General features: G+C 44.0%; 2 protein-coding genes and 1 long non-coding RNA gene across 10 annotated transcripts in view; all 3 read right to left on the bottom strand.

Moving 5' to 3' along the window:
* COMMD1 (copper metabolism domain containing 1) overlaps positions 1–5,691 on the bottom strand; it is an 80,866-nt gene extending 75,175 nt beyond the window's left edge. For 6 of the 7 annotated variants that reach the window (XM_072857306.1, XM_072857307.1, XM_072857311.1 and 3 more), the window contains exon 1: positions 5,471–5,691. In XM_072857306.1, coding sequence (XP_072713407.1) covers positions 5,471–5,665 — 195 coding nt within the window. In that variant the 5' untranslated portion in view covers positions 5,666–5,691. Of the gene's footprint in view, positions 1–5,057; positions 5,196–5,470 lie in introns of those variants that run through there. The other variant, XM_072857313.1, reaches the window with a different exon arrangement.
* LOC140649716 (uncharacterized) lies at positions 748–4,192 on the bottom strand. Of its 2 annotated transcripts, XR_012041722.1 has the most exons (4): positions 4,020–4,192; positions 2,703–2,807; positions 1,535–2,085; positions 748–852 (listed from the first exon to the last, which is right to left on the bottom strand). It is a non-coding gene; the product is annotated as an uncharacterized lncRNA (long non-coding RNA). The 2 variants fall into 2 exon arrangements; XR_012041721.1 differs by having other exon boundaries at positions 1,535–2,807.
* A 199-nt stretch (positions 5,692–5,890) lies between the features above and the next one.
* On the bottom strand, positions 5,891–12,660 carry CRLS1 (cardiolipin synthase 1). Its single transcript, XM_072857305.1, has 7 exons — positions 12,118–12,660; positions 11,547–11,684; positions 10,793–10,922; positions 10,224–10,309; positions 9,720–9,788; positions 9,299–9,390; positions 5,891–7,691 (listed from the first exon to the last, which is right to left on the bottom strand). The coding sequence occupies exons 1-7, from the start codon at positions 12,520–12,522 to the stop codon at positions 7,604–7,606; spliced, it is 1,008 nt and encodes a 335-aa protein (XP_072713406.1). The 5' UTR covers positions 12,523–12,660; the 3' UTR covers positions 5,891–7,603.
* Between the last annotated feature and the right edge of the window lie 908 nt (positions 12,661–13,568).

Below are 13,568 nucleotides of genomic sequence, written 5' to 3'. Positions count from 1 at the left end.
AAAAAAAAAGACTAGGATTGTTATTTAGTTGTTCCAGGCAAACATCAATTGAGATAACAATCATTTTCTCATGTATGTCCAATTACACCACCGTAGACATTTGTAGACATTCCCTCCCTCCCAAAATTCTGTGCAAAGGTATTGTTAGTATATTTCCACCTAGCCCAATAACAAATACAACTATTTATAATAAGCACAGTCATTTGCTGGAGTGAAGGGTATAACACCACATAGGGCACATGTTTGGGTAGAAAGCACCTCATATGGACACAGTACTTGTTAATACTGCTCTACAAGCAACTTGTTTCCTTCTACCTGAATTGAGAAGAATGAGCATGCTCACCGAGTTATCTTTTTAGTTAACAGATGCACAATCTGTTGTTAACAGGCATAATCGCAATTAGAAATGGCAGAAAGCAAGCAGTCTCTCCTATTAACTCTTCCCAAATGAGTTTACCTCAGTCTTCAGACTGAGGCTGTTCTTCCTCTCAGCCTTGCAGAAGCTTGGACAACTGCAAAGCACTCAAGAGTTCATGACTCAGCTCATGTACCTGAGGAATCACAAGGTATCTGGGGAGCGGAAAGAATGACAACTCTTTTCCCTTATTAGAAAGTGCAAGAAGTCGTTTATTTCCCACCAGTGGCTGTCCGCAGAAATCCTGCTGAAGATGCAAAGGCCGTTATCCTCTACAACTGAGTGGACCCTACGACTTTTTCTGCTCTGACTTTTCATCTAAGGGCCGACCCCTTTTATGAAGATCAAGTCGCTTCCTTCTCAAGCAGAGGCAGTAATGCTTTGGGACCTCCTCTCCAGGTAACAACAGCAACTTCATAGGGAAAGGACTGCAGTCCCTAGTAGGAGAGTGACAGTCTTTAGGGACAACACATGATTACGGCACTAATTAGCCTCCAAAGTGCCTGCAGTTTGCTGGTGCTCCTCCAAAGGATTTTACACACCAAGCAGTTTTATCCACTAGTGGCACTGAGGTTTCCCCCCATAAGCCTTTAGATCAGATTTTGATCAAAAGGTTTCTTATTCAACAGATATTCTCCAAAGGCACCAAGAAAAGTAATCACTAGAAATAGCTGGGTATTTCACAATATAGAAGTAGCTTCAAGATGAGACTGACATACACCATGCGTGCCAGTAGCACAGAAAGGCAGAGCCAAATAATGACAGTACCATCAGCCCCTTGGCTGAATGACAGCAAAATGAAACATGACACATCATTAGAAAATCTGGTAGAAATATCGGCATCATTTCCAGTGAAAACAACCGATGGGAGAGGACTAATGGATGTTATAAAGTATATGTATAGAGTTTGGGTGCATCTTTTATGTTGGATATCAAGCTCTTGGTTCTCACATATTACTTATGTAGAGTCTGATTAGTATTTTACCAATAACATATCAGTATATTTATTACAGATGGTGACACCCTCAGTATTTGTGAAAATAAATACTTATAAATCAAATGTAATAAAATGTTTAGACTCCTCATGCTGAAATTTTTATTGTCATTTAGCCAACGTACAGTTTGTTCTGCAGCAGAAGAGCGAACCAGGACACTTCCAACACATCAGCAAATGATCATGTTCAATAAATCCAATAGCCTACTGCCACCAAAAGGAAAAGAGTGGAATTACTCCAGATGTAAAGTAACTTGTATTACCAGTGGAACTAATACAGTAAATTAAACTTACGTAAGGAGGAGACAAATACAGTATTTTAATCAGGGTGAAGTCTTTGAAAACCAAAAAAAGCTGGAGGTGATAATTTGCAAAAGCTGATCACCCCAGTTTCTCAATGTTCTGAAACCTTATGGGACAGGAAGCTGGGAAGTATGAAGGCAGAGGGTAAAAAAACAATTGATAGAACATTGAAAGGGTACAGCTCTCCAGGGCCAGCCTTCCTAGGGCTTTATTCTACCTTCCAGGATATTCCACACAAGAAAAATGAGATTTTAAAAAAAAAAAAAGTAGTAAATTTCACTAGAGGTAAACATAATAAGGTAACATGATTTCTCTACAAAAAAAATTCAGCATTTTAGAAAGAGGTCAGATGATTCATGCACATTCAGCAGACCTATGGGCAGGAAAGGAAAAAAATATAAAAAGTAGATCAACACAACATCTTTTATAAATACAAAACCAGGACTAATTTGTACACAAACTAGGGAAAAAGAAACATTTAAATGCTTATTGCTGCAGTAAATATGATACATTTTTGTGGCCCTTACTCCTCTCCGTACTTTTCACAGGTAGCATGCTTTGCACAGGTGGAATGCAAGAGGGTACAGGAAAGTCCTTCACCTTATTGAAAGTCCTTCACCTCAGCTCTAATACAAGCAATTGGTTGATTTATGGTACAGATCTATGATTACTACTTAGAAGACATGAAGTACCACAGCAATTAAGTCACAAGGGCAATGAATCTCTCTGCTTCTAACCATCAAGAAGGTGGGTGTCAGAGAAAAAAATCCTCAAGAGACAGGAATGAGGCATTATTCATTCCATCCAATTTAGGTGCTCACATTCCCTATAAAGTCAAAAGACAGTGCAAGACATCTGTCTTCTCCACATTGACCATACAAAGGACCTGGGCTTCTAAATGAGGTATTTGAAAATAAACAGTATGGCCACCTCCCAAAATAATTATTTGGTGCGATTAGGTATTATCATCAGTGGAGACATAAAAGTTACCTGTCTTCTTCTGAACTTCAGATGCAGATCACTGCACACAAGGGAAATGGCTGCATAAACAAGTACTCTGACGTTCTGTTGCTATTCTGCTGTTTGCTCCCCTTCCTCCACCACCCAGAGGAGGAAGGAAAAAAATAAAACCACAAAAAGATAACATACACATTGCTGTTAACATTTTAATCATGCAGATTTTTCACAATGAATTAAGTATCAAGACTGGAATAAATTTTCTCAGAAATTCATGTGACAATTGACAAAGAAGGAACAAGAGAGATCTTTGAGTGGAGCTTGCTCCTTCAGGTGCTGGGGAGACACGAGCATCCAAGATGTGTGTCCAAAGACTGAGATGTTAAAAGCACAGAGGAACACTTTTGAAGTTTGCTGTTATCAGCAAATACAATATAATACAACCCCTCCCCCCAATTTAAATTCACACAGATACTAACAGTGTTCCAGGCAGCTCTCTGAAGCATAAGAGTACGTGTTTTGTGGTTCTCAGCTGCTTGAAGATTTAGTTAAGCAACTTGTAGGGCCAAGACGACTTTCCCCTCACCCTCCCCCTGCCACATGGTTCAAACAAAAGGAAACAGCCCACACCATATCTCTGTGTGATGGCTTCAGACCAGACAGTTTATGTAAGAGGCAGAGATCTGTAGGCCAGCTGTGAGAACTGAAAAGGAGGTATCACAAATAATAGCTAGGACAATGGATTTTTCTACTGGGTAGATGGAGAGAGAGGAAAGTTTAAGCCTCCCTACTTCCAAAGCACAACTCTAATAACAACCTTTCCCCCCCATACTGGGAAGTATGAAAGAGAGAGGGCCCTCAAAATCACCAGAAAGCCAAGGAATTTTTTAGGGTGCTCTAGAATAGAGATCCTGAAAGTATCCACAGGACTTAGGTGTTACTTCCTCTAAGTCACTCACTAGAAATAAGCACCCCAAAATCCATGCACACTCAACATGAAGTCGTGTCTGTACAAAGTAGTTTGTGTATTGCTTAGCTCAAAAATTCAACTTTTCTTTTTCTTCCTCCCTTTGAGTTATTCAATAATCCAACAGAAAACTGTCAGCTCACAGAGCGGCCAGAAAGCACCATAGTTGTCAAAAGGTAAGAAGTGGCAGCAGATGGTGCGAAAGGAACAAGACCTCTCCTCGCTCTTTGGCAAGAACATACTTCCCAGCTGACATGGTGCATCTTGCAGAACATGAGGCAGACCTGACTGCTCTGCCCACCAAGGCAGTTGTCTTTCAGGCATGAGCAACACTAATGAAACATCAAATTGAAGTGGTACATTTCACATACACAGTTCCTTACCTGATCCACAAAGATGGGGGCTGCTGCTAACAGCACTGTGGGCACAGCATAATTATGAGAGACTAAGCTGCCTTCTCTGCTGAATCTGGTGACGCTGCACTTAATGATTCGGTCATTTAAAGCAGCAGTTAACTGTTCATCTGCTGGGCTAACATGCATGTTTGCAGCAACATACTGACTCCTGATACAGAAGCAGCAATATAATAGGAAGAAAAAAAAAAAAGATAGGACATTTTGCAGTAATTTTTCCTTTAAAAAGCACATACACACTTACTTTTGACCTTGTAACAAATAAGAACAGAGATAAAAGCAAGCAAAGCCAATTCCTTTTCAAATTTCTGACTTTTTTTCATCATACGGACTAACACAAGGCAATCCCAAGGATTCTTTAGAAGACAGTAATTTAAAAGATGTTGTTTTGAAAAACAGATTAATGATCTTCAGCAACACAAACAGCACGCAGTAAAAATAACATGTAGTGACAAGGAAAGCGTAGCGAGCAAACATGTTGCAGCTTTACTTGTATGCAAAAAGGGACACTTTTGAAAGGGAAAAAGACAACATAAAAAGCTCACTGCTAAATACGGGGCTTTGGGCATGAAAAGTTATCCAGCCAAAACTATGCTGCTGCATTTAGTTATATTCTTCCTCACACGAGTGTACCAAAAACCTCCCGACCAAGGGCACAAACGCCGCAAAGCAGTGGCAGATTTAACCACCGGGTGGCAACGGCCGTCCGAGTCCCCTGCGCCCGCAGGCTCCCTGTGCCCCACCGAGCTGCCGCAAGCTACCCTGCGCTTCTCTCCCCGAACGGAGAGCAAAAAAAACCCATTCCCGAGAAAAATACCTTCTCCTCCCTCACGCATAAAGCAAAATCTGTTTTCTGTTTAAAATAGCTTACTTTATACTTAGGGATGCTTTTGCCACCATACAGTTTTCTGGTAAGAAATCTGTATTTTGAAGTGTAGCTCTTCTCAGGAAGTTCTCAAGTAGGGGTACTTATTTTTACGAGCATAAAACCCAAGAGTCGTCTTTTACCCTTCACGGCGCGCTGGCCTGACAGGCTCCTGCTCCCGAGGAGGCGCGAAAGGAGAGCCCGACCTCCGCCCGGGCCTCAGCTCTCCGCCAAGCCGCCTGTTCACCCCGCGATGCACGGTAAGGGATGAAGCCAAACCCAATTCACCCTCCCGGACAGGGCGGGGCAGGGCTGTGCTCAGAGCCTTGTCCTGGTGCCAGCCCCGTACCAGAAGCACCCGGTACAGCTCAGCCCCACGCTGCCGGCGGGCCGTTTCACCCCCGCGGCAGCACCCACAGCCGCCCCAACCTCCTCCTCCTTCTGCGGGGGGGCACGACGCCAGACACCCAGAGGCAGCGAGGCCGATGAAGCGCCTTCCCCCAGGGTAGGCCCCCCAAACCGGGGCCCCGTCCCCCGGGCCCGCCCCAGCCGGTACCTGGAGGAGGCCGCCCATCTTGGCGCGCAGGGCGCGGAACTCCTCCGGCGCCGCCTCGGGGTAGAGCTGCCCGCGCAGCAGCTCCTCCGTGATGTCCGCGTTGCCGTAGTAGGCGGCCTGGGCGATGCCACACAGGAGAGTGCTCAGTGGCTTGGAGCCCTCGGGCGGCAGCGGCGGCTGCTCCGGCGCCGCCATCGTGGAGAAGGCGGAGCCACCGCCGGCCCCGCGGCTACGAGTACGGTGGCCGCGGGGGGACACCCCACGCCGCCACCGCAGAGCTGCGCCGCCCTGCCCCGGCGGCGATGGCAGGCGCCCACGCGTGTACTGAGTCTTCTCAGGGGGGTGAGAGGGACTGTGCTCTCAGCAAGCTAATCCTAACTGTCGAGTACCAAACACGCACGTGGAAAACGCAGTGGCTCTACCATCCAGACGGATTTTATTTAACACAAATACTTATGCGCGTCCCACCGAGTAATTGTACATTTAACTTGTTACCAACACAGGTAATGACAAGCGTAATGACACACACCAACACGGAGCCTTCACTGACCAGTACTCTTCCATTCCCTGACGATTTCATGCAATGTCTCAAAGGTATCTGTGATTAAAAAAAAAAAAAAAAAAAGGCAAACCCAAAAACCCCAACCAAAACCCAACCCCATTAATCAGAACCAAACAGGAATGACCTGATTGGGTACAATAAATTTCTGCTTTCTAAACTGTTTCTTCAAGAAAAAGTCCTCCATTTTACTAACTACTCGGGCATTTTAAGGAAACTTCGGTAGGCTTTGCTCTCTGTCCCTTCGCTGCAAGATGCAGGGTAGATCACAAAACACGGGGACAGTTAAGAAAAAGGTACTAATAAAAATCAAGTGTTTTCTCTGTGCACCATTCTATACAAGTTTAAATATAAAAAAATATGAAAATGCTTTGTATATACAGGCATATGCAGTCACAAAAGAGACTGTGTGCTCTCAAAAAGAGATTTCTACAGCAAATTTTCCTCTGCTAATAATACAGTGGTATCACATACCACCTGATTTCAATTATTTAAGCCCTTCATGGTTGCACTTCTTATGACATACAAGAAATCACATGTTGCTTGAAAATAGAAAACATCAGTTTATGATCAGCACAATCTGTTCTGCCTAGTGCTTTATTCTGCATCTTGTTGTAAGTAGAGAACGGGCAAAGAACCTATGCAAGTTGTCCTTGTCTGAGGGGGATCACAGGGTACCTCTTGAAGCTAGAGGTACAGGAAGCATTAACAGTACACACATCTAAAAGCTTCTTCCACTCTCTCCATTTGTTTGGACAATATTTAAAATGTCCTTTTTCTCCCATGGCATTGAGATTAAACTGCATCTTCAGAAGCTTTAAACAATCTGGAGATACAGGAGTTTCTTTCGATCACTAGAAATGAATATATAGTATGAGAAGCATAGCTCCATTTGGGTACAGACTCTTCACTGCACAGCTGACCCTTCCGAGACTCAAAACTCTTCTCTGATGAGTACAGTTCACTGTTGCTCATATTTAAAAAGAAAAGGGAGGAGGGTAGTAACTCTTCATGGCTTACCCCTATCACGATGGAGTATGAAGTAAAATTTCTATCACTCTGGTTTAAATTTCTGAAGATACTGTTCCTTGATGACGTGCTTTCTTCTGTTGCAAGCTGACCTACGTCATTAAGTCCTAATGAGCAGTGCTGGTTTACTGACTTGGGTTGAGGTACAAAGATAAATTTGTTCTTGTAATTGCTTTTTCTTCTTAGATCTCAGCCTACTCAGTGCCTTGCACAAAGACGGCAAAAAAGCTGGTGAAAAGTGCATGTTTTGACTTCAAAAACAGTATAAAATTATTCAGAATGCACATGGCAGCAACCAGTAACCTGTGTCTTCAAGAATATTATTTATTTGTTTTTGTAAACAACCTGATTTTTAAACAAATTAAAAATACATTGAAAAGTCTCTCTCTATATATATACACAGTACATGTTCAAACTTCACTTCATTGTGATGCCACGGTTTAAGCAGAAAAACAGAGTTCTTGATCCAAAACACAGTTGCATTACAACCATCTTCGGCAGTATAGCCCACCACGCTGCCAAGGCCCAGCCCCTTCAGGAATACTTCATTTGTTATTTATTACTTGAACCGTTTTTCGGCCATAGTGGTAATAGCTGTACGCAGATGTTACTGTTGTGAAAGCTGTGATGCACCTTCAGAGAAAATAGTTCCTGTAAGTCATTTGAGTCTAAGTACAATAAAGAGTGTTATTTTTAAGCATCTTTCCTATTTTTCTCTACACAGTCAAGGACTATGTCCTACAGAAATGCAGTTTACAGGTTACATGCTGAAATTCAGTACTAAGTGGAGGATTAGATAAACAAAGGAACTGCCATCCAGTGCTCAGTTGCATGCTTCTGTTTAATTGCATGCTAGGCCAAATTTTTACCATATTAGCACTTGTTTTAGAGAAGGGAAGACAAAAGATTCAGTATTTGTAGCCTACATATTTTTTTCCAGCCTGAGAACTGACTGATGTGAGAAACTTGGTAGTACAAAAGGGGAGCATTCAAATCATACAAGACTTTAACTTACATTTTACCTAGTTCCAAAGCTAAAGCACAAGTTTTGGCTTCAGCCTCTTTTGTTCCCTTCCCAGAAGCTGGGTAATAACCATATATATTTCTAAAGTAGCAGTGCTCCTCTGTGTCAAAGGCTGACACCATTCAGGCCTGAGCCACCACTACAGTCCTGCTGAGCCACCAGTTCATTACCGCTGCCCTCCCTGGACACACTGCCAGACTCACCCAGGTCATTTTTGAGAGTGTTTATAGAGGACCCTGGCAAGTTACACCCAGCATTTCTCCATTACTCACAACATGGTAACCCTCTCACAGAGTCCCAGACAAGCAGCAAGGTAAGCATCTTTCACAGATGCAGTTCTAGATTTGGCTTTCCAACAGGATGAAAAACCACACTGACTGTTAAGATCGAGGTTCCTAGTTCCTTAAAAGCTCTGGGTTTTGTATGGGTTTTTTTCCCCAAAAGACAAGTAACACTGGATTTTCCACTACTTTAAACTAAGTTACTAAGTAATTCTGCTATCTGCCCTTCAGCCTCTTTGTTCTGAACTCTCACCTAACTGCTCAGGAGAAATAACTGCACTTGTAACACCTGCCCTCAGCTACAATTCAGATTCAGATACAGTTCAGATCTCTAATGATAGCAGTGAAAGGAACAGCCATTATTTAAGGAGGTATGCTCCTGTATGTCTGTTTTCATTCGATCCCTGCCCTTCCTTCCTATAGTCTAGCAGGAATCACCAGATTTCTTCAGGTGCTTTTCCAAAAGGCTTCAGAAACCTAGGTTTCAAGACAGCACATACAGTATAAAGCAAAAATAAGAAACTACTTCCTGTCTATTTTTACTGATATCAAGAATGTTTTTCCAAGGACACTTACAGCAGGAGTAAGTAAATAAAGAATCCATACAGTCTTTCTTCCCACTCCCTTCTTTTCTATTAATGAGTGTACACTTTGCCTGTGCACACCATGTCTATTCTGAATACTTGTTTCTTAGCTATTACTCCTGGATCTTAATTAGTTTCATTTGGCTACTTTTTGCTTGTACAGTAAATTAAGTACCAATAAATATCTAGCTCCTGTGTCAGTTAAGAATAAATGTGTAAAAATTCAGCTGTATAGGTCTATTACATCATCTGGGCACAGTTTTTTTGTTCCACACAATTAGATTAATCTCAATTACCAGTTTCTTCAGGAGTGCATTAAATTATCTGAAAAAAAGTGAAGAGGTAAGTTACCATAATGTCTGCAGATATATGCTGTCCACATAATTGAAAACAGGAGCTGCTAAAGAAGCTGCCACCAAAATTAGCTGAACCGCTGTATTCATCTGATAAAAGCAAGATAGGAAATGTGACCAAAATGAAGATATGTACTATGCAAGGAATACCAATATACACTTTTATTACTGGTTTAAGTATTAGTCTATATACAGAAAATTTATTTAGAAACCTCTTTCAATGAAGCATCTTACACACTCGAAATTAGCATGTGCTCTGACAGAGTACAGTTGAAAATCTTTCAGGATTTAAGTTGCCTCCCAAATTAGTTGGTACTATTTTGAAACTGCATTCAGCAGTAGTAGTAAACAGCCCCCTCCCTCCAAACTACACACCACCCCAGAAGCAGTTATCTTTTGTAACGAGTTACTACTCTTACCTTGCTAATGAATGTTGGTTTTAATTGGGCAGTAGCATAACAAGGGTTAAAATACCTACTGAGTGTTCTCTGTTGGGGCAGAAAAGAGGAAAAAAAAAAAAAAGCAGGCAATTCTAGTATATTCAAATTGATATACCTCTTCACATGATAAAGAAAAGTCAATTATAGCACTAAGGAATTATACTGGTACTGCTCTTATATGATTTATTACACATCATACACAGGAAAAAAAAGTTATCAGTAGCTCTGACTCATCCTTATGGAACTTATTTTATGAAATACTGTTCTGCTTACAAATCCATCTGGCAAAAGAACAAGCATAGCATTACCTCTTAGGCTATCCACCCAAATTACGAGCAACCATCAAGTTTCAAGATGAAAATCTCTTGGTTACAACTTTGTTAAAGGCTTATTCCTTTTTTTATACTTGTAAAAATACAGAAGATTTAATCAAAATAAAATTAATACATATTAATACAATTTTGTTTAATGCTATACACTTACCGGTGGAGAAAGAGTTTTGTATCGCACGTAAAAAACAGCGGCAATGAGCACTACATCCCTCAGAATAATCATGGAAGTAAGTGAAACTGAAAAACCAAGCCAACAGGATCTAGTGAAAAATCACATCCATGATTAAAAAGAAAACAAAGTATGAAGCAAGAAGAAATAAGCACTCCCAAATTCTTCTGAACAAGTTTTATGCATGACCAAAGATTTTTTTAACGTGACTCCTGAAAGGGTTTAATCTGAAGTCTTAAAACAATCCAGTCTATGTGAAAATTTTTTATATAGCTACTAACTATTATTGCTTTAAAGAAAGTACATTTGAAAATGGCAGTATATGCTAGTTATTTTTGTATATGGCAGCACACGCTTTCTGTGAGTTCTGTTGGGGGGGTGGTGGGGGTGGTTTTTAAGTATTTAATAGGAGCAAATAGCAAAGTGCAACTGACAAAGCAAGAGTTCCAAGCGATACGCAGTTCTCCTTCCAGAAACACAACAAATATTACTATACATAAAATTAGCTTCTTTACCTTATGTTGTACATGCAAGTAATGACATTTTCTCACCTGGGATAAGATTTGCACAAGTTAGGCTTACATAGAGCACACTGATGAGAATTTTATCAGCCAGAGGATCAAGAGCACTTCCCAAAGCTGACTTCTGATTAGCCCAGTTTCGTGCAATAAATCCATCCAACTAGGAAAAACAAAGTTCAGTGTTTCTCTGTTAGAAAACTAAGAATAAAAATAGCTTATATATGCTGCTGTTACAGAGATATTTCATGAATGACATTACATAATACAGCTAGTTTAACTAAGGTGAAATATGATACCTGTTAGCTGATATTTGTATCATGCTTTTTTCACCTTACGTTCCAGATTCTGGAATCCTCAGAACATATTCAATTCTCATTATTAAAAAAAAAAAAGAAGAAAGAAAAAAAAAGGGAAAATGGAAAAAAGGTAACTGATGTTCTAAAATTCACAAAATTATTGTTATGATGGGTGCACCGGGTACACCTGCATATGGTAACAGACCACTAAATGCATAAGCATTGACTGGACAATGCCCACCTGGGGCTGGTCAGGGAACCCTGATATCCCCTTTGCTCCACCAGCACTATGTCCCCTTCGGCTACGTGCGACCTCCCTTCACAATGTCGCAAAGGATGTATATACCATTTCTAGAAAGCAATGAATACAAAAACTAATCTGTTTATTCATTTCCATTCTACATTGGAGTCTAAATTTCAACATGTGTCAATTGGATCATCGTAACCCACGCTATCCCCAAAGTATTTCCAAACTGATGTAAACATACCAAATCCGTTATGCCAGCCAAAACAAAGACACCTAGTGCAACATTGAAATTTTCTTCAACAATCAAATAGCCTAAAACTGGCGCCAAACCCATTCTTGCCATTGACAGTATATTTGGGATCGTCCAGGGGTTTTCATACTGTAAAGCAAGAAAGCAAAAACTTCAGGCCAGGAAGCCAAACCCTAACTTGGCATGTAACAGAATTAATCAAGACAAACACACGCTTTAAGTTGAGCTAGCCAGAAAGCCTTGTTAAGTTCTTGGAAGCAAGCTGCCGTTTGCGCAAGATACACGGACACGGCCTTTAACTACTAAACATTAACTTGGCCTTCAAAAGGAAAACACGCCGCCACCGAGACACCCAAAAAGCCCGTGTTTGGCTCCAAGTTTGGGCGTGACACCTGTTTCCAGCAGGCAGCGTGACTTTCGCTGTGCTACGGGGTAACAAGTGCTCCCCCTCGGGCTGCACCGCCTCGCCCCCGCCCCTCAGCGGAGGAGCGCGCCCGGCAGCTCCGCGCACCGACGAAGGCGAGAAAGGTACCGCCGCGCCGCACCCCCCCGGGTCACGTACCAGCTCGGCGTAGCGCCCCGCCACACGCCGCTCCCGGGGGGGTTCCGGCGGCGCGGCCCCGCCGCTCCCCGCCCGCCGCGGCCCGGCCCCGCCGCTGAGGAGGCGCCAGGCGGCGGCGGCGGCAGGCGCGCCCAGCAGCCGTTGGTGCTCGCGGAGCAGCCGCTGGTGCTGCCGCAGGGCGGGCGCCGCGCGCGACCCCGCCAGAGCCCCCGTGCCCGCCGCCAGGCAGAAGACGCCGCTGTTGCCATGGCGTCGGCCGCCCGCCCCCCCGCCGCGCCCCTCCGCCGCCTCAGCTGCCGCCCCGGGTCGGCTGGCCAGAGGCCTGGCGCCGCCGCCCGGCCGCCTCCGCCCCGCGCCGCCGAGGAGCCCCCAGATACCCCTGCCCAGCCAAGCGGCGGCCAGCATGGTGTGGGGTGGCCCTTGCCCACGGCCCCTACGCGCGCTGCGGCCCTGCCCGCCGGAGCGAGCGGCCTCCCGCCGCCAGCGCCATCCGCCGCCCCCACAGACGGGCGGGGGCTCGGGGACGGGGTACGAGCCGCGGGGTGTGCCTGTGCGGCGACGGTGGGGGGGACGTGCGACTTTTTGCGGCGCTTTACGGCAGCCCCCTCTCCGGCGGGCCGTGCGCTTTACGGCAGGCTGCCACCCGGGATTAAAAAATCCCACCTGTGAGGAGAAATAAGGGGAAAACCGTGTTTCCGCCGTTTTCCGGCCTGCCTGCCGGCCAAAGCTCTTCCCCGGGGGCCCCCGGGCGCGGGCGGCGGTGTCCATGGCAGGCGGCTGCCCGGGGTCACCCCGCTCCTCCTCACGGCGGGGCGGCTTCGTGGGGCCGCGCTTTTTGCTCCAGCTGTTCTCTTAGAAGCCCTTAGCGGAAGAAGGTGAAGGTTTGCTTTACCGTAAGAGACTTCTCCGGGGACCTAAGTAGTTTCTTGTTCTTGGTACTTGTTCTTCGCCTTCCCTCGCCCAAGTTTACTTTAGCTCAAGGAGAAAGAAGAAGAGTGTACGGTGCAATCATTTATTTGTTTCTGAGGCTTGCTGCTACCCACCTTTCCTAACACTAAGAGACATTGTTATTTTTCATATTTCTGGCGTCAGTTTATCACGCAGCTAAGGTTTGACACCCAGGTGTTCAATCAGCTTTAACTGCACACAGCAGCCGATAACTGACAAAACAAATGGAGACTTTAAAAAAACCCAAACAATCACAGGTAGTATATTTAACTCTATCTCTTCCACAGCTGTTCTAAAGAATCGAGAAAGAGTAGCTAAAACGTGTATGACCTTGTTAATTTATTAATTCCTCTACCACATCGATTAGAGGTAGTTGGTTTTTTCTTCTTTAAACATGGGGAGGATGAAGGCAGGAGTAGAACATGACCTGGACGCTGGGACAGGGTGTGCCATCAGCAAGTTTGCAGGTGGTACAAAAGCGGCAGGAGTGGCTGATACACCAG

Source organism: Ciconia boyciana, chromosome 3 (assembly GCF_034638445.1).
Source record: "Ciconia boyciana chromosome 3, ASM3463844v1, whole genome shotgun sequence".
NCBI classification, from domain to species: Eukaryota; Metazoa; Chordata; class Aves; order Ciconiiformes; family Ciconiidae; genus Ciconia; species Ciconia boyciana.
Note: the sequence above shows the minus strand (reverse complement) of the source record. Positions and strands in the feature narration are given on the sequence as shown.

Excerpts from the sequence above, each read along its gene's own strand:
- CRLS1 (XM_072857305.1), bottom strand. The coding sequence starts at position 12,522 with ATGCTGGCCGCCGCTTGGCTGGGCAGGGGTATCTGGGGGCTCCTCGGC. Across the intron at positions 11,685-12,117 it reads CGGGGCGCTACGCCGAGCTG|TATGAAAACCCCTGGACGAT; the intron begins GTACGTGACCCG and ends CTTGCTTTACAG. Across the intron at positions 10,923-11,546 it reads TGGCTGGCATAACGGATTTG|TTGGATGGATTTATTGCACG; the intron begins GTATGTTTACAT and ends TGTTTTTCCTAG.